This window comes from Sabethes cyaneus, chromosome 2 (genome assembly GCF_943734655.1).
Source record: "Sabethes cyaneus chromosome 2, idSabCyanKW18_F2, whole genome shotgun sequence".
Taxonomy (NCBI): Eukaryota; Metazoa; Arthropoda; class Insecta; order Diptera; family Culicidae; genus Sabethes; species Sabethes cyaneus.
In genome coordinates, this window is record NC_071354.1 from 55049665 (window position 1) to 55070843 (window position 21179).

At 39.0% G+C, this 21179-nt stretch overlaps 1 protein-coding gene across 1 annotated transcript in view; it reads left to right on the forward strand.

Annotated features, from left to right (window-relative positions):
- LOC128738251 (fat-like cadherin-related tumor suppressor homolog) overlaps positions 1–21179 on the forward strand; it is a 589652-nt gene that overhangs the window by 471108 nt on the left and 97365 nt on the right. Inside the window, exon 8 of the mRNA XM_053833248.1 lies at positions 10431–10586. Within this exon, the coding sequence (XP_053689223.1) occupies positions 10431–10586 (156 nt within the window). The remainder of the gene's footprint in view (positions 1–10430; positions 10587–21179) is intronic.

Genomic DNA, 21179 nt, shown 5'->3' on the forward strand with positions numbered 1-21179 from the left:
TGTTCGTTTTCATTCGAGTATACAAGGTCTGGATCAACGTTGTAACAGCGGAATCTAGAGTTATTGATACTCTATATCGAGAAAACTATGATGAAATTTTTCATTTGGCCAAAACTTTTAAAGTAATCAGAATCTCATTAACTCTAATTACAAATATGATTGAGTAAAATTTCAACGGCTTCAACTCAGTGAAAATCTAGGACCATTGCTATTCATTTCTTGTTTTTTTTTTGGTCCGCTGTCCAAGTCCAAAAAGGATGCAAAAGTTTATGCTTGTTTTTTACTCTGTTAGAGCAAAGTTTCCGAAACAAAGCCGTGTTGAGGTGCAAACACTAAGCGACCACATTCTAGCGGCGGTGGCGTTAAATCATACATAATTAAATGAACTTTGGTGTTTCGATCCTCACCGGCCATTTGCAATATCCTGCCGGAGCAAACCATTTGGTGTTACGCAATCATGAATAAAGTCAATTCAATCAAACGCATTTATTTGTGACAATGAACTCATTAATCAATTCATGGCAATGGTGCTACCCGAAGGATATATTTCGAACAAACCGCAAAGAGATAGCACGTCCGCACGGCAGCCAGCGCACCAACTCGCCAGCTGACAGCATCATCGTCCCGACCGGATTGATATGCTCGGTCAAGCTCCACTTTGCAGGTGATATTGGAAGCAGTGTGGGTAGTACGTATCAGCAAACCGCACACACACGCACGCATGCATATATAGTCCAGCCGGGATTTCTGCTCAGTACCGCGTTTGATGCAACGATAAATCAAAATAATTAATCTCTCACGATCAATTAGTGTCCATCATGCTGCAGAAGGATACAACATGGTCGTACCGACCGGCCGACCGACCGACCGTCCGCCCCATCGCATCGTGCTCGCGGCTTGAATCATCGCTGCATGGGTAATGGAGTGAATCATCCATGGTCAGTCACCTGTGCGTTATTTTTTTTTAATTTCCTTTATTTTTCCAACGAACGGGATCGAACAAATACCCTGTCCTGCGCTGCCTGCTAGCTGTAAACGAACAGATTTATTTTTTCTCTATCACTTCTGTGTGACCTGATTTTCACGGTCCAATCAGCACGGCGGCGGGGCATCGGTGTACGGTGAATAATTGTAAGCATCTTTTGGGGGGCCGGATGAAGAGATAAAATATTTCAACCTTTGGCTGGAATTAATCAAACAACGGCAAAATGTTGTAGCTGTAGTCACGGTAGCTTATTTATGTGTGACATCACGGAACTAGGTGAAGGAAACTGGCTTCTGTGGTGGCAATTTGACTCACAAAATTTCTCAGATTATGGTGGAGATTACGAAAACAAAGTAAAATAGTCGGATCTACCTTTCCATAATATTGCCCAATGTTGGAGGACAACTTTTGATTGATGATGATTTTGGACATCAATCAAACCGTCACAAACCTCTCTGTGTATAAGAAAACGGCTTCTTATTTTGGTTTCTGTTGTCTCCCAACAGATTTAAAATCTTTGAAAAAATCATTGAGGGGTAGATTGGAATCTGAATATTAAAAATTGAAAATAATTTAAATTCTATCTGTGGTAAATCTTATCACTAGCGTGCCCAGGCATAAATAAAAGATGAGACACCCCACCTTTCAGAAAAGCTTTTGGGCCAAAAAAACGACTGAAAACTCCGAATTTTCGGGTGGGATTAGATTTAAAATCAAAGTTGAAGTTGAAATACTTGGAACTGGACTAGAAATTAAAGTGGAAATTGGACTTGAAGTAAGACTGTAATTAAGAGTACTGGAGTCGGACTAGAACTTTGAATTGGATTTGACATTAAAATTGAAACTAGACTGGAAATTGGATTTGAAATTAAGCTCGAAATTGAACTTAAAATTGTAATAGAAATTAGACTTGATATTGGGGTTGAAATCAGGTTTTAAATTTCACTTACAATTGGTCGGTGTTAAATTAGACCGGACCAAGTTGCAAAATTTAAAAAAAATAGTTAATGACAACAAATGATAAAAAATTTCGTAAGCTACATTTTACTCTAATCAGACTAGATAAATGCTGCAAACAGCCAGAGTTATGAGATGATTTCGAACGATTAACCAAATACCATACAGAGCAGCGAACTTTGATCGCGTTTTTCTCGAAATCAGAGGCTTGTCACTTGGTTCGGTCTGACTTAACACCGACTAATTAAACTTAAAATAAGAATTAAGTTAAATTTAAAATTGGGTTTAAAATCGGACAATAATTTAAACTTGAAGTTTCTCTTCAAACCGAACATGGACAAGATATTCTACTTGAAATTAGGATTGATATTTATTTTCTCGTTTTATCTCTTTTATGTTGCGTTTTTTTCTTTTATCGGAACAATTTTTTGGTTTTTCGCCCTTTTCGTCCATTTTTCTTATGGTTTTCCGTTTTTCTGTCCCGTTTTTCCTGTTTCATTGTTTCGTTATTCTTCGTATCCTATCCAATTTTCCTTACTATTAGTCCTGTTTTATTTTCATGTTTAAAACCGGTTTTTATTATTTTCATTCGCGCTTTCCAACTTTTCTCTTTTCCATTTTTCTCGTTTCCAGTTTTCGTCTTGTTCTATCTGTTTTTATTTCCTTTCCTTCGAAAACGAAAAACAATTTCCTCTGTTCCGCTTTTCTTCTTTTTGGGGCCCCGTCTTTTCATCTCTCAATAATCATCAATAATCTGTCGCGATTATTTCTTTTTTTTTGGTTGATTATAGTCACTTTAACCGTTATGTGTATGGGAAATTTAACACCCATAAGTGTTCGGATGGGTACCCGGGTACCCACCGAAATGAAATGCTTCTAACTTTATCAATTCTTGACCGATTTTGGATCTTGAACCGTCAAAAGATTGGAAAATTTGTCTATTTTTGGAGCATGAGACTTACCAAGCCTGGGACCACGTCTGGTTCCCGTAAATCCGGATCTCCAGGACCATGTTCCGGATCCAAAACAAATGTGTACAATTGTCAATAAAACCACACAATATTGGTATCAAAATTCATGAAATCACTCCAGGAGTTGATGTTTATCCATTTTGAGTCCATTTAACGAGTTGTCTTCGGAATGGCCATTCCGGAGCAGGTTCCTGTGGGGCCTTATGAGACCATTAACCTGTTTGGACTGAAACCCTAGCAATATGTATATCAAAATTCACGAAATCACTCTAGGAGTTGAGTTTTATCCATTTTGAGTCCATCTGATGATTTGTCCCCGGAATGGCCACTCCAGAGCTTCCTGTGGGGCTCTATGAGACCAATAACATGTTTGGATAGAAACCCTAGCAATATGTATATCAAAATTCGTGAAATCACTCCAGGAATTGAAATTTATCCTTTTTGAGTTCAGTTGATGACATGTCCTCGGAAAGGCCATTCCGCAACAGGTTCCTGTGGAGCCTTATGAGACCAGTAACATGTTTGGTTAGAACCCCCAGCAATATGTATGTCAAACTTCATGAAATCACTCCAGGAGTTGATTTTTATTCACTTTGAGTCCATTTGATGAGTGGTTCCCGGAATGGCCACTTCGTAGCAGATTCCCATGGGGCCCTGAGGCCACTAACATGTTTAGGTAGAAACCCTAGCAATATGTATGTCAAAATTCATGAAATCCCTCCAGGAATTGATTTTTGTCCATTTAAGTCGATTTGACGAGTTGTCCTCGGAATGGCCACTCCGGGGACAACTTGTTAGATGGACTCAAAATGGATAAAAATGAACTCCTGGCGTGATTTCATGAATTTTGACATACATATTGCTAGGGTTTCTATCCAAACATGCTAGTGGCCTCATAGGACCCCACGGGAATCTGCTCCGGAATGGCCATTCTGGAGACAACTCATCAAATGGACTCAAAGTGGATAAAAATCAACTCCTGGAGTGATTTCATGAAGTTTGACATACATATTGCTGGGGTTTCTATCCAAACATGTTAATGGTTTCATAAGGCTCCACAGGAACCTGCCGCGGAATGGCCGTTCCAAGGACATGTCATTAACTGAACTCAAAAAGGATAAATTTCAATTCCTGTAGTGATTTCACGAATTTTGATATACATATTGCTAGGGTTTCATTCAAACATGTTACTGGTCTCATAGAGCCCCACAGGAACCTGCTCCGGAGTGGCCATTCCAGGGACAGCTTATCAAATAACTTAAATAACTTAAAATGGATAAAACTCAACTCCTGGAGTGATTTCGTGAATTTTGATATACATATTGCTAGGGTTTTCTATCCAAATATGTTAGCGGTCCCGTAAGGCCCCACAGGAACCTGCTCCGGAGTGGCCATTCCGAAGACTATAAGTTGAATGGACTCAAAATGGATAAACATCAACTCCTGGAGTGATTTCATGAATTTTGATACCAATGTTGTGTGGTTTTATTGACAATTGTACACATTTGTTTTGGATCCGGAACATGGTCCCGGAGATCTGAATATACGGGAACCAGACGTGGTCCCAGGCTTGGTATGTCTTATGCTCTAAAAATAGACAAATTTTCCAATCTTTTGACGGTTTAAGATCCAAAATCGGTCAAGAATTGATAAAGTTAGAAGCATTTCATTTCGGTGGGTACCCGGGTACCCATCCGAACACTTACGGGGTAAAAAAATTCGAAGGCCCCCCCTTCGACCCCCCCTGCTGCTACAGGCAATCTGTTGATGACAAATGGTTTATTCCCACTAGTTAGGAGCATTCTACGAGTTTTAGCTGGCTGAGTTGTCGTAAACCTTGTTTTTCGAGGCTATAAAGTCTCAAAAGGTACCCGGGTACCCAGCCGAACACATAACGGTTAACAGCTTGGATCATTTGTGGCTTTCTGCGAGGTTGGGATTCGAACCCGGGTGCTCGGCATGAGTGGTGTGAATGCTAACCACTACACCGGGATTTGCCCCAATAGCGATTATTTTGTTTTGGGGTCCCTTTTTTCTCTCCTTTCCGGTTTCCCTGTTTTATTTCTCGTTTTACCTCTTTTTCTCTATTCATAAGTCCGTATTTTCATTTTTTTTTTTTGCTTTTTATGTCTCATTTTCCTGTTTTTGGCCCAATTTTTCTCCTTTTATATCCCATTTGACCCCTTTTTCCCGTTTTGCTTGTTTCCTCTATCGAATTTCTTTTCACTGACGCCATTGTTCTTTTTCCTTTTGGTTTCTCTTGTTTTCTGTGTTGTATTCCTTCTCTTGGCTCGTTTTCCCTTTTGTTTTCTCCCTTTTTGTTTTCGTTTTTCATCCATTGTTAGATCTTCATCTGTCCCTTTTTTCCTCTCTCTTGTCCCGTTTCTCACACCTTTCCGTGAATCCTGATTGCTCTTCTCCATTTTGTTGCCTATTTTCTACCATTTTTCCTCGTTTTCAGGCCCATTTTTCGTTTTTTCCTGTCTTAATTTTTGTCAGTTTCTGTGATGTTTTGTCTTTGTTTGCGCCTCGATTCTTGTCGGTTTTCGCTTTTCTATGCCGTTTTTCCTTTTATTTTATCCCACTCTTCCTCCTTTCCTGGTCCAAGTATTTCTTATGTTTTAAACCAGTTTTTTTGTTTTTTCCCTTCCTCCTCCTTTATTTTGTTTACAGTTTTTGTCTTTTTTTAATTTTTATTATTATTTTTCATTCGTTTTTCGTTTTCGTCCGTTTTCTGTTTTTTCTTTCTCCATCTTGTCCGGTTTTTCAGCTTTTCTGTTACGTTTATTTTGTTGTGGATCCCCTGTTTTCCTTTTTTAATCCATTGTTACATCTTCCTCCCATAGCCTCCCGTTGGCTTCGAGGTATGACGCTGGACTAATAAGCCAGTCGTCGTATGTTCGAATCTCAACTGGGAGAGGCTGTTAGAGTCAATAGGATCGTAGCAACTGGCCCTGCAATTGTCCTGCACTCTAACAGCTGGCTGCGAAGTCTGTCGTATAAAAACAGAAGGCCAAGTTTCGATAACAGAATGTAGCACCTAGGCTTTGCTTTGTTACATCTTCCTCTGACCCTTTTTCTTCTTTTCCTGTCTTGTTGTTTTCCCCTTTCCATGAGTTATGATTGTTCTTTCCTGATTTTTTGTCTCGCTTCTTCCGTTTTCCCTCGTTTTCAAGCCCATGCTTCCTATTTTCCTGTCCCGTTTTTAGTCAATTTTTGTCCCGTTTTGACTGTTTTCTTTTTTGCGATCCCAATTCTAGTCTTTTTTTGCTTTTCTATCCTGTTTTTCGTTTTCGTCTGTTCCGTTCTTCCTCTTATTATGTCCTGCTTCTCAAGCACGTTGTTTTCTTCCCGTCCTTATAAATTTGATTTCATTTTTTTCTGTCCTGTTGTTTTTTCTCTTTTCAGTCCCAACTTTTTCCACTTTTTGTTTGGTTTTTCTCCTTTTCTGTTTTTAGGTTTTTTGCTCTCACTTTCTACCATCCATCCTGTCGTTTTCCTTTTTTTCTCTACCGTGTTTTCTGTTTCGTTGTTCCGTTGGAAACGATGAATCCTGCGCGTTTCTTCTTTTCAGTCCTGTTTTTTTCCTGTTTTAAAACGGATATTTGTTATTTTTTCCCGTTTTTTGTGTTTTCTCTTCTCTTTTTTTCTTTCTTTTCTGTTCGTTTCCAGTTTTCGTATTTTTCAATTCTATTGTTTTCCTTTGCCGCTTGTTTTTCGTTTTTGTCTGTTTCGCTTTTACTCTTTTTGTTTTCCCGTTTTTTTATCTTTTCTGTTACGTTTTATTGGCTCCTTTGTTATTCTTTCCTTTCGGATTTTTCCTTTTTCATTTTCCATTTTACGACTTTTCACTTTCGTTTTATCCTGTCCTTTTTGTGTTTTCTTTTTCTGTTATGTTTTCTGTTTCTGCTCCAAATTTTTGTCCCAACTTTCTCCTTTTATATCCCGTTTGACCTCTTTTTCCCGTTTCCCTCGATTTCTTCCATCCGTTTTCGTTTTTTCTTTTGCTATCTTTCTTTTTTTCTCTTGCTTTCTGTTGCGTATTCCTTTTCTTATTACGTTTACCCACATTTTCTCACAAGTTTTTTCTTTTTTCTATCCGTTGTTTCCTTTTTCTATGTTCCTCTTTTCTTCTTTTCCTGTCCTGTTTTCTTACCCTTTTTTACCTTGTCTTAATTCTTCTTGTCCATTTTTGTTGTTTTTTCTCTTCCGTGCTTTCTCTTTTCCTGTCTAGTTTTTTTGGTCATTTTCTGTCCCGTATCAAATTTTTTTGCTGTCCCAATTTCTTCGCTTTTCTATCCCATTTTTTGTTTTCGTCTGTTCCGGTCTTCCTCTTATTATGGCCTGCTATTCCTCCTTTTCTGTTACTGTTTTGTCACTGTTTTGTCACGTTTTCCATCGTGCTGTTTTTCGTTCAGTTTTCGGCTTTATTTTTTTTTCTTTTGCTTCTTTTTCTTTTTCTTCTTTTGCAAGTGACAGAGCATGATTTTCCGACTTTTTTTTGGAGTTTTCCACTATCACTTGAGGCCATTACAAATATTTTAAGAAGTTTTTGTTCTTCCGGTGTTGGACCACTGAAGGGGGGGGGGGGGGCGAAAAAAATGGATTTTAGGCATTTTTACTTAAAGTTTAAACGTGAAAACCAAATCTATTCTTGCTTTTAATATATACGTTATTATTTTCCATGCAAAAATCTACGAAAAAAAGACAAAAACGAAAGAAATTTTTTTGGTCGATTTTCGGAAACTGCACTGTTTGAATTCCCATTTCTATTTTGTGCTAGAAGCGTAAACTCAACTCGTACACTCATTTTTCGAGTTTTTCAGGCTATAGAGCCCATGGAGAACTGATTTTATAAAAAAATATAACTCATATCCTACAATTTTTTTGCCCCTCGATTTTTCAAGCCAATTTCCAAGGGGGGGAGAGTGACAAAAACTTTTAAAATAATTTGCATTGGCCTAACTTAGACTTAGACTTAAAAAGAGGAATGTATTGGTTTTAAGTTGGACTAGAAGCTAGACTTAAAATTAGAGTTGAAATCGAACTTCATATTAAACTCGAAGTGGAACTTTAAGTAAGAATTCTAATTGGATAAGATTTGGATTTAAATCGTACCTGAAATTGTATTTGGATTGCACTTGAAAGTAGACTTAAAGTTGAACTTTTTCTAATAAAATCTGCCACTATTTTTGAGAAAAACAAGTAAGTTAGAAACGGAACGAGGAAAACGAGATCGAAAATGAGGACAAATTGAACGGAAAAAAAAATGGAGTTAAAACAGAAAAAATTAGATAAAAGAAGAAAAAGAGATGAAAAAAATACATGAAAATTTTAAAAAACGATAACAGAAACAGAAGAAAGTGGTGCGAGAAAAATGAAAATGAGAACGAGGAGAAAACGAGAGATATTGTTGTTATTAGTTTATTAGGATTTTTTATACGCAAGGCGTTCATTCGAGTCCTTCAACGAAAAACAGAATATAAGATAAAAGGAGAAAAAACAGAGCATAATTAGAGGAAGAACGGAACAGACAAAAACGAAAGTAAACGAAAAGGAGCTAAGGGGACAGAAAACAAAGAACTGGACTGGGAAAGAGGGAAAACGGGCTTGAAAATAAAGAAAAAACGAACGGAAAAACATGAAAACGGAACCTAAAAGAATACAATCATTACTGAATAGGCAATTACGACAGAAAACGAAAAGAAAGAGCACAGCGGGCATAAAAAAGGAAAACCAAGAAAGAGCGGGAGCGAAAAACAAGGAGAAGAAGCAAGACGGGACCGAAAAAGAAAAGAAAGCATGACATAAAAGGGGAGAAAACGGGAAGAGATTGCGGGAAAACAAGTCTAGAAAAGGAATACGGATCAGAAAACAAGGGAAACCAAAAGGGAAAAGAAGAATAGCAAGAGACAAAAATGGAAACAAGGCGAATGGGAAAAGGAGGTCGAATGGGAGATAAAAAGAGAAAGACGGGAGAAAATTGAATGAGAAAATCGGACAAAAAAAGGAAGAGAAGAGAAATTGGTAAAACGGACCAAAGAAAAGATAAAACTGGAGAGAAAAAGGTTAAAAACGGGAGATAAAAAAAACCGGAGAGCAAAGGGAAAAAACGGACCCAAAACCAAAATAAACGTGACAGAAAAGAAGAAAAACCATGGCATTCAAAAGAAAATATACGGAACAGACGAAGGCAAAAACCGAGAAAGAAGGGAGTTAGAAATAGACGAAAATTACATTAAATGAAACAAAAACAAGAGAAAAACAGAAGTGAAACTAAGAAAAAGTGGGACAGAAAACGAAGAAAAACAGAACAATAAATAGAAAACACGGGAAAACAAACAAAAAATGGAAAAACGGGACAGAAAAAGAGAAATAAAGAAATATGTCAAGTCTAATTTCGAGTAAAACTTCGTGTCTATTCTCGCTTCCATATCCAAACTCAAGTCCAATTGCATGTCCGATATTAAGCACTCTTTCATGTCTAATTTAATTCGAATTTTAGGTCTAATTTCAAATGTAATTCCAAGTCTAAACTCAAGTTTAATTTAAATTCAATTTACGCCCAACTTCAGTTACAAAGTCCAGTTTCAAATAAAAACTTCAATTTTCTTTTAAGTCCAATTTCATAACTAATTCCAACACCAAATTAGTTCAAATTAAAGTCCAATTGAAAATCCAATTTTAAGTTCAACTTCCAGTCAACTTGAAATAAAACGTCTAGCCCAGATCAACCCCAATTTCCATGCCCCATGTCAAGTCCGATTTTAAGTCCAATTTCAACACCATTTTCTGTCCAATTCCAAGTCAAAGTTCTATTCCAGTTTCAACTTTTAATTTAAATCTAATTGCACTCGAAAGTCCGAAATTTTCAACCTAAGCAAAAGCGAAAGCTGAAAGCGATTTAAATAATACTCACGGTGAATCTCATGCAATCTTGGTAGATATTTTTGTCAGTTTTCAACAGCTTTAAAATGTATTTTAAGACAATATTTTTATACGCATTATTAAGCTGAAGATCAGAATAAAACATTCTAATTTAAAAATTCTTCGTACACGGCGGAAAATTGAAATAAATTCGTCCCGCAGCGCAGCGTCCTTCGTCTAGTCGCTTTTCGAAATCACGGCAAGTGACAGCTTTTTAATCTTCCGTTCCGCACTGCGAGCAGCATCAATTTCATCTCCGCACACCGGTCGGAATAAATGAGCTGGAATTAATTATACTATACGCAAAAATTAATTTTCATTTCGCGCGTGTGCCAGCCCGGGCCACTCCACAATCCTCCGGGGGAATCCAGCTGTGAGGCCGGCTACCCAGTGTAACGAATGCCGTGTAATTATCGTTCGCTCGTCCGCATCTAGGTACGAGCAGATCTTGTCAACAGCAACTCCGGATTTGCCGTGTAATATTCAGGTCTACGAGCGCGAGCATTGTTCGGTACCCTGCATTCATTACGGTTTATCCAATCTCATTCAAAGTTTTAATTGTGCTCATGTCACTTTTCCTCCTCTTGCAGATCCTAGTAATGGATAATGGTGCACCGCAGCTTTCGTCCACGACCCGAGTCGTCGTGCAGGTGGAGGACGTAAACGATCACGCACCCGAGTTCGACCAGAAACTATACAAGGTTCAAATTCCGGCCAACGCGAAAATCGACCAGACACTGTTTCAGGTAAGTGCGAAAAACGGTCCCAAATATTTATGTTAAAATTCCTTTCGTTCGCTATTGCATACTTTATGATTTCATGCCTGACAACCATCTTCTTTCATTTTATGTTGATACAACAAAAGCGTTCGTCACATAATCTGATCACCGTTAAACGAGTAACTAAATTAAGCGTATCATAAAGTTTACATATTCCAACATCTTTTCTTTGAAGAAGCGTTTCCTTCTTTGCTGAACTCAAACATCACCGTGGCATGTTCCACCCGTAGATATTTTTGGCTCGCACAAACTACTCGTATGGCCACGATATGGCACAGTCCTGCCTGTCTTCATTCACCTCACAAACAATTCATAAAAGTATGAGAAAAATTAATTTCACCGCAGGTACTAATCCTCCTTTGTCGTATGTCGGGCACCGGAGTTTGGTTCTGAATTTTAATGTTCTTCCTCCGAAATGCACTCCCCCTCCTCCTCCTGCTCGTGTATTTTCTTCGGTGTCCCGCACCTGATCCCGGTCATATTCCATCGTATTTTTCGCTTCGGTACAGCATCCTGCTGCAGCACGTTACACAGACTGCATCGGAGTCACATCGCCAGTTCGCCATCATGTATGAACGAATGTTTTCTCCTGGTATCATTTCGCCTGAAATCGCTAACTTCCCCGAGACGCACCAACGAGACACCATTCTCATTAAAATCTCATTTAGCTAAAATGATAGCATTGGCATGATACTATCATACAACCGCAACATCCGTAACCTGGGGCATGATGCGCCGCTTTCCGGTTCGGTTGGTAAAATGTACATCAACTTTGATAAAAGACTTTGTTTGACGATGATTAAAATTAGTTGAAAGTATGTCTATAATTTGGAATTTCTTAAGACTCGAATTTGAAATTTACTTTAAAATCAGTTAAGGACGAATTTTCATCAATGAAAATGCAGGTGATACTTAAATAATTCGAGGTTTTAATTTCAATGCAGAACATATGCAGTCAACTGCAATTGTGGAAAGTTAATTGGGCCAGGTAAAATATGCCACTTTCCCTCGAAACGCTCGCTGAATGCAGTGTGGGAAAAGCATCATGCATGCAACATTCTTGCTTGGATTGCGGCTCTCATTCGTCTGTGTGACAAAGTGGAATTTATTTATTCGCCATCATGCCAGCAGAACGGAACGACATGCATGCAGATACACATGCAGAGCTGCTTGCCGTCGTATGTCGTATTGTTTCCATCCAGCCGGCGACCATTTTGTGTTTATTCCATTTCGACGATTAAATAATTGCGGTGAAATTATGCCGCCGCCGGAAGAGGAATTTCCCAGACAATGTGACGAAGCATTCACATTTCGTTGATTGCTCCACGCGGCCAAAACTATGGCGCCATTAGGTAGCTAGTTGGTCCTACATCTATTATACGACTGTAAATTACCAACACATATTGAATTAGAAAATTTTCGAGATGTTCAGTTTGTTCAACTTTCATCAACTGCAAAGAAGGATTTTCGTTCGTTCAGATGATTTTTATTGCTCACCCTAACGAGCCTAGCATTTCCAACTGAGCCAACTGAGAGTACTTAACTTTAAATTGACGTTGCAATTAAACTTCAACGGCTTTTAGCCGACACCGACAAGCTTATTGTTGAATAATTTTATGTATATTAAATACTGCTTTGATTGACTTAATTAACACAGTTATGGCACATCACACGGTACGTGCCAGATTTGTTTGCTAGGAAACACAGTGTAATTAGATTAACCCGTCTAGTACCGGACATATGCTACCGAAAAAGGATTGCGAGAGTTTTGCACCAACTTTATAATACATAAAACGTTGTTTTTGAGCAAAAACCTGTTTGGAAATTTTGCACAAGCTATTAAATATTAAGTTTACGCAGTCTAATTTAATATGAATGTTGAATGATTCTACAAAACAAAGCAAAGTTTGCTTCTCATTTTTGCAGCGATGGTATGAAATGGGTTAAGCTTGCAGTATTGATAACAGTACATAGTACACAGTAGATTGCGGTTCTCATTTTACCATTATTCAAACCAGTCTTCCGCTTGCACAGCTGGAAATTTGAACTAGATTTTCCTCTTACGTTTTCAGTATCACAGTCGATGTATATTTTTGAATGCCAGAAAGGAATTGGCTTAAAGAGCCACCATGATAGCCTTAATGATCGTCTTTTGTGACAGACCCCTATTGCTGTACACATTTTACGGACTGATTACACCCATTGATGGAGTTGTGGTAGATAGTTGTAATCCAGCGACCTAATTCAGTACCATATGATTTATAAAACCAATGTTCTTGTTGGGATTTTTGCTTCACACTTGGTATGGAATAAGAAGGAAAAGTTATTCCTAGACAAAGCCTTGGTAGGCCCACAATTGCAGGGCAAATTCTAGTCGATGGTGCGTCCAGTTAGGATTCCTTTGATCGTGCATAGTTCTCTATGAGTTAAATTGAGTAGGGTCTCAGCTACTGCAGAATTTAGGTGTAGAAACTATTTAATATTAACTTAATGGTGGAGGTGAAGGTGCCTAATCACGTAAAAGTGTCGTCGATTTTACACTAATATGCCTGTCCGTAAAGATACCGACTTTTGCGTGCTTATACTGTTGTTTGCTTGTATTTTTGCGCAGATATATATATGTTGCATGTACATAATTCAAAATTGTAGTATTTGGAACATACGACTTGATAGGACCGCGTCAAATTTTCCTCTGACGTTAAGTACCTACTACGATATGAAGTCTTCCAATCAGTTGTTAATTTACTACGTGAACGTACGTGGACTTCCGAAGTCAATGCGCTTTTTTCTTACTGTAACAAAGTCGTCCTTTGATATAATCGCTTTAATGTAAATCTGGCTTGACGAGAAGATTCACTCGCAACAGCTGGTGTGTCGGAGATGTTTTGATTGCAATATCTAATAAGCTAAGTTGCTCCATCGATCCGTCTCCGATTTTTCTAATACTTGAGTAACTATGGGTAAAATTTCTGTCCTGTTCAGTTTAGAATGTTCCAATAATCAGTTACCCTAGCATCGACAACCACCACCCTCAGGCTTCCGCAGCTTGTGCTGTGCTTTTAAACTGTGTCTATTCGCACAGCCTGACCCGCAGTAACCCAGTTAAGCAGGAAAAATTGCCTGTTAGATCTGATACTTGCCAATGATTTAGTCATATAACTTTGTTTGATTGCTCGAGGTGGCTAAACCTATTATTACGCTCGATGCCGCTTTCGATTCAGTTTTCCGAACCCTGTCGCGTTTGAGAAAGTTACCGACAGCAACGGCTTAGACTTTCACAGAACGGATTTTGAAGGCTTAGCTACGACAACTGCGCAGGTCAACTGGCAGTCCTTGCTGTTCTCTCCTGATGTTGACGTCGCTGTTGATCAATTCATTCGCACTTTGAATCGTTTAATCGCCGATTATGTTTCTAAAGACCGATCCGTTCGCAAGCCTCCATGGGAAAACACGCAACTCCGTCGACAGGAACGTACAGGATCTCCTGCCTTCAGGGCTGTCATTCGCTCACACTATGCGCCCAATGTTCCAATATTATGCCTTGTCGCACAGAGCGATTCGGCAACACACCTCTACAGCTAATATGCACACAGCGTACGAGCGAAAGCGGAGTGGGAGCGAACGACAGCACTCGGTGAAAATCGCCCAGTGAGTGACAAACAGCACTTGGTGCTGCCCTTTGTCACACTCCGTGCGGAATTGCGCAAAAAAATTGTTTTGTATTTACAAATTTTCTGCCCTTTTAAAAGTGAAAATACACGCTGCACTGAACAACTAATATGGTCTATGTTAAGTTAGTACGGATCAGGCACCGCAACAGTAAAAATGTTTTTTTCAATCACACCACTTCAACTGGCCCAGCGCAGGGTGTACAATCCAGCCGCGCAGAGTGCGGCTCTTGGTGTGGTAAAGCACGCAGCAAATTTATCACTCTGCGTTTGCGACTGCCTTTTGTTGGTGCGCGTAAAACACGAAAGAGCGTGTTTAGCAAAAGAGACACTGAAGGGAATTTGTGGGCGAACACACACTGCATGGCGAGTGTTGTGTTGTTTAAGAATGTGTGTCTTTTGGTCTGCGCTTCGGTTTATGCCACCTCTGCCTGCCTTGATGGCAAGTAATGCCTACAACCGTCTGCTCTATAAACAGTATACTCTACGAATGCAGGGAAGAGTTTACAGATATTCGAAAAAGTTCTGGTCATTTGTCAAGTTCCAGAAAAACGAAAATGGCTTAGGTATCCATGGATCTGTTTCTGGACGATCATAGAGCCAGCGCTTCGCGCGATAAATACAACCTCTTTGCAACACACTCTAAGTAGGCCTCTGCTGTTAGAAACGTTTCTAACAAAGTCATCAACTGCAATGTTTGATCCGGTTTTCTGAGATTCCGGATAACTGAGGCGATTGTTGAAACTGCCATCACAAAATTAAAATAATCATTGATGATCGGACCTGACGACCGAGCTTTATAAACATGACCGAGAAACGCTGGCAACGGCTCTAGACTGGGATATTTCCAAGATTTGGCAGGAGGAAGAGACTCTACCGATGGAATGGATGGAAGGATTGGTTTGTCCCATCTACAAAAAGGGTGATCGACGCGACTGTTGCCACTATCGCGGCATCACACTGGTAATTAACCGCCACCTGCATGGTACTCTCTCAGAGCCTGTTACGCCGGCTGTCACTGATAGCACAGGATTTCGTAGGGAATTACTACGTAAGCTTCACGGGGGCTCGCGTAACTACGGACCAAATTTTCACTATTCAACAGATCAAGCAGAAATTTCGGGAGTACAACGTGCCTACGCATCACACCTTTAAAGGACTCGAATGAACGCCTTGCGTTTAAAAGTCTCGATAAACCAATAACAACAACATCACACCTTTATTGATTTCAAAGCAGCATGCGATACAGTCGATCGAGACCAGCTATGGTAGATAATGCACGAAAACGGTTTCCCGGATAAACTGACGCGACTGATCGGAACTACATTGGATCGAGTGATGTGTTTCGTGCGCATCTCGGCGACACTCTCGAGTTCCTTTGAGACGCGGTGAGGGTTTGGACAAGATGACGGCTTATCCTGCATGCTGTTTAATATCGCTCCTGAGGGAGTGATCTAACGTGCGGACGCCGGAAACGAGAGGCACGATTTTCAACAAGGGTAGCCAACTCCTAGGCTTTGCAGATGACCTTGATATTATAGTCAAGTACTGTGCAATGCGGAGGAAATCTACGTCAGCTCAAATTAATTAGAAAAGAAAACTTTTCCAATTAATTTCTACTATTTTATTTATTCGCGACAGATACGTATTTCGTCTACGACTTGCAGGCTTCATCAGTCTACGCCAGACTGAAAGCGGAGTCTAGGAGGAGTGGGCTAAAAATAAATGCGTCGAAGCTCTTAACTGCTCGAGATAATCGTGAACAATGCGTATTTCGCTAGCTGTCAACACTATATTTCTTCAGACCAGCATGGGTTTTTCCCAAATGCCAGTTGATGCATTGTACACGGACCTGAAAGCAGCGTTTGATTGAGTGGATTACGGAATCCTCCTTGCAAGGCCTGAGAATCTGAGCGTTTCTTCACCGTAGGCTGAGTGTGAAGATCGGGTCCGAGTTTTCTGACTCGTTCTGCAGCATCTTTGGCGTACCACAGGGGAGCAACTTTGGACCAGTGCTCTTTTCTTTTTTCATAAATGAACTATCCGCTCTCCTGCCACGTGGCTGTCGGTCTTTATATGCCGATGATGTAAAAATCTTTAAGATAATCAAAATGTATTCCGGCTGCATTGAACTGCAATACCCAGTGGGCAAATTTGAAAATTGGTGCTCAAGTAACATGCTTTCTGTCAGTATCTCAAAGTGCTTCACCACTTCCTTTCACCGTAAAAACAAATCTATAGCTTTTAGCCACAATATGACAGGACATGTGTTACAACACGTCTATCATATTCGTGATTTTGGTGAAGTCCTAGATAGCGCAATAACTTTCCGTATACACTGTATATACGTATATATATATACGTATATACGATTTCTAGGAATCACCACAAGATTTAAACCGAAAAGCAATAACATTTACAATATACACGAGGTACTACGATTAAACTCAGTAACCCCTGTGTCATAAAAAGTTTTTTTTCTCAAGTCTGCCATTCCTCAAATCAGTCCGCGGGCCACACGAATCATCACGAAGGGCCGCAATTTGACCAACACTGACCTAGTCAATTAGCAAAAACCAGCTTTATTGGTTAATGCATAGCTAAAATGCTAACAAACACCAAAGCTGAATTTAAATGCTACTGATTTGGCTACGGCTGATTTAACTCTGAATACAGGTGGTAGACGCTGAATAAATTTAAGCAAAGGCCTCTGTATTCTATGAGTGTTTAAGCAGCCAGCGAATGCGCTGTAAATCAGCTGCTTCACATAATACTATCACAAGCAGATTGGGCGCATCTTCAACCTTTCCACAACCCGTCAATATTTTCAATAATTGTGCTATACTAGCTGAATAAACGTATTGTGATCTTAATAAAAAATCCCTCTCAAGAAACATTTATGAGCTGATTAAACATTTTAGCAGCCATAATTATTCAGCCATAGCTGTTGAATAAAATTTATGTAAGCAACCCTCGCAACAATCTGAGTTTTATTGTGCTCTTATGGTGGTCTTCAAGAGCAATTTTGGTCTTAAATACCATCATAAGAGTGTAATAAAACCCAAATTGTTACTTGGGAATTCTACAACACTTATTCAGCCAAAATTGGAGAACTTACATCACCTATTTCGTTTGAGGCAGACAAACCACTTGTTAAGCAATTATATCGCCCTTTATATAACCTCTGTGCGCCTTGTTTCCATCTTTGCGCAAATTGGTTATTTAAAAACGCGCAAAAACCTCTATTAAGCTCCATTGCAGCTTCGAAAGCAGCTATTAGCAAACCCGAAGCTTGATGAAATCACCAGATTTAGATGTTTAAGAGCTGAAAAAAGGTTTTTATTTCTAAAACTAAACCATAGTTCAGCCACAGGTTGAATAAATTCAGTTCTAAAAGCGTTTGATCAGCCTGAAATTGTTACTTGGGTTTTGGGTAGCTGCTTCCAAAGCTGCAATGGAGCTTAATAGAGGTTTTCACGTGTTTTTGAATAACCTATTTGCGCAATGCTGTCAATTCTATTTTAAGAACGAGAAATAATTTTGTAATAATTTTTCAGTCGCTTAACCAACGTCTCATTAACCTATATGCAGCCAAAAATAATAAAAAAAACCCAAAATTTCGCGTAAAAAAACTTTGTGGATTTCAACACTACGCGAAAAAATAGACGTTTTGAGCACATCTGCGTAAATTCCGAAAATCGTGTAAAAAAACCGCGTAAATTCCGAAATTCGCGTAAAAAAACCGCGTAAATTACGAAATCAGCGTGAAAAAAACCGCGTAAATTCCGAAACTCGCATAAAAATAGTCACGTAAAAAACCGCGTAAAAAGCGACTTCAGTGTACTAGAAAAGCGCTATTAGTAAAGATCGGGCCACTTGAGTAGTCATGGTTGGGCCACCATAATTTTGAGCGCAGAAGCGCAATAATCGCTTGAGAATGTCAGTCACGTAAAATGTGAAGAAATAAAGCAAAATTAATACGATAAAAACCTAAATTCTTGTTGTTTTTTGCATTGTAGTTGTACACTTCGAAAAAGGCGATTGTAGCAATATTGTTTTTTCAAGATCGCCAAAATTTCGCAAAAAATAGGGTATTTGTACCTATATGAGCTGTTGTTTACGGAATTCATTCTTTTCATATTTCTATATAGAATTTCAATACGTATGTCTTAGATGTTCTGCGGTGGCCCAACCTGTACAACAATGCCCGACTATGACAACATTTTTTGTCTTAACGTAAATGCCTATAACTTTTTTTGTTTTTCGAGCAATCAGTTCAAAACTTTCCGGAAATATACCTTATTCTTAGACCTTTGCAACGATGTATTTAGATTTCCCAAATTCCTTTTGAAACAAAAGTTATTGGTGAATTCCAAAACGTGGCCCAACCACGACGATACTCCCCTAGTAATTGAGAGTAATTTTTTGCGAGATTCCATGCGAAAGAAACTTGAAAACATCCGACGCAGTACGTCAAGAAAAAACTCAAAGCTACTTTATCTTGGTTCGTGCCAGGCAGCTCGCTTCAGACTATGAATTTCAATTAAATTATGTATTAATCGTACTGGCCATAATTTCGAAAACAATTTGTTTTTCGGTCAACAAACAAACACCACCATAAAGCTGGGTGGTACATATAGCTGAATGGAAAATGAGACGGCCGTTTGAAATGTCATTTAGAATCGAAATACAAAAAAAATCGACAACCCTTTATTAGTGTTACGTTCCAATTTCACGGGCATGTACCGACAGCGGAGAACAACAAAAAATAATCTAAACTATTATTCAGGGATTCCACAATGACCGCACACCTGATCCGACGACCGTTTTGCATCAGAACATTTACCTACAGTCTGGGTGCGACGACTGTTGGACTGTTTTGTTTTCATTTCAAATATTGCCATTTTTTCCATAAACTACTCGCGTTCGACCTCGTCTATAAATGCCAATATTGAAGTTGAAATCTGTCCATTTTGGGTGCGCGCAGTGGGGTGAAACGAGGTAGACAGTGACCTGCCAATATACAGTCTGCTACGCTCGCGATAACGAGCCAATGATCAGCACATTCGCAACAGCATATCAAAACAACACCACAGAACGTGACGTTGATTGGTTTGCGAGCATTAGAATCGAAAGTTGGTGGTAGGTGAGCTGAACGCCGCCGGTTGAAAGGGGTGATTGGGTTCATTTTGTGATATTTTTCATGTTATTAGCTAATACAAGGTACACTATTTGATGGAAGTTTTTAAATTAGTTTTGCGAAATTCAGTGGTTTGAGTTATTACAGAAGAACTGCTTGCGTGAGTAAACTCCTCACTATTAGATTTCTATGTATAGTTTTGTTTAACATCTGAACACGAAATCATGATACAAGTTAATTGCTAAACCTATATATAACTCTCTAATTTGAACGAAAAGGGCTCTCAAACACCAATGTTTTCGATATAGCCAAGAAGTCAGTTCTAGGATCCTTTAAAATCGTTTTCACTTCGCCGATATCAATATGAAAGCTTCCGACCGTACAGTAAATCTCATTCAGCTAGAAAAAGTAACTTTTTCCACAGCTCAACGAGATAGCTTGGAAGGCAATCTGTCAATTTACATATTAATATGGATCATTATTAATTATGCATCTGCCATCTTCCAACTGAGAACTGTTGCCGCATTGTTCGTATCAAATTAATTAACATTCCTGGCAATCAGAGCTCAGAGATATTATCACCGCAAGGCACGTAGGTATGTAGATACATAATTGAAGCTGCTACCGCATTGAGCATATTTAATTGATCTCTGAGCTAACAGGGACAGCCGGCCGGCAGCATGTAGCAGTGATTACATCATCCACATCGGTGACACGATTTGCAAATTGATGGCACCTAATGATGTTGCAAGGGCAATTGCGTTACCGCATGTCGACGATCTGCGCTGGCTGTCACTGACTGGCTGAAGGACGGACGGTCGGTCGCTTGATTCGAATCGTTTGGCACCGAACCACCGCCGCCGTCCTTGCATACTTTGGAGCAATTAATGTTTGTGAGCTGATGAACCGTTTAATGATGTTGGTCATGTAAATCATATGACTGGGTGGGAAATTTGCATATTCCAGTGACGGAAAGTTGCTTTACGTTTCTAAGAAATTGGCGGTTTGATGGAAAAGCCACCCCCCACCATTATGATGGAAAAGTTCTGGGCTGTATTTATGTATCTATCTCGCGGTTGCAAATAGCGTCGTGATCGAATCCTTGACATAAATTAAATAGCTTGAATATTCAAATAGCAAAGCAACTAGAACAAAGTTGTTCTTTGGCTGTCTGGTATTGCTATATGAAAACTTTTTTGTTCCTAGATACTACCAGCTGAAACATTCACCCACATAATCTGCCGAAATCATTCGACTATGATTAAAATCTCAGTTCTATACCAAAACTGCTCTTTGTAGTTTGGGTATCGTGTATTACAGTCCAACATTGTCATTATTTTAATTAATTTATAAGGGTTCAGTGCGTTCTAACCAGAAACAGCTACCAGATCCCGCAATCTGTACATCGGAAAAACCGTAACAAGCCCCTGTATGATACAAAAGCGATATAATTATAAGCATATTATTGTAACAACATTAGCTAGCTATTAATTATGCTACTCCCCATCATTTATAACTTTCCCATTATTGTTATCACACCAGGCCTGTCAAAAATCATTCGATATCCATTTTCATTATGGTTTCATATGTAGTGCTTCCTTTTGACTGCTAGAAAATCTTCATCTAGGATTAAAGTCTAAAAATAAAACTGTACATAATAAATCCACTATTTTGTTCTATTCTCTTTTCATTTTTCTTCCGCAAAATAAAAAAAAATCAAACCACACTCGCCAATACAAACACATTTCGCAC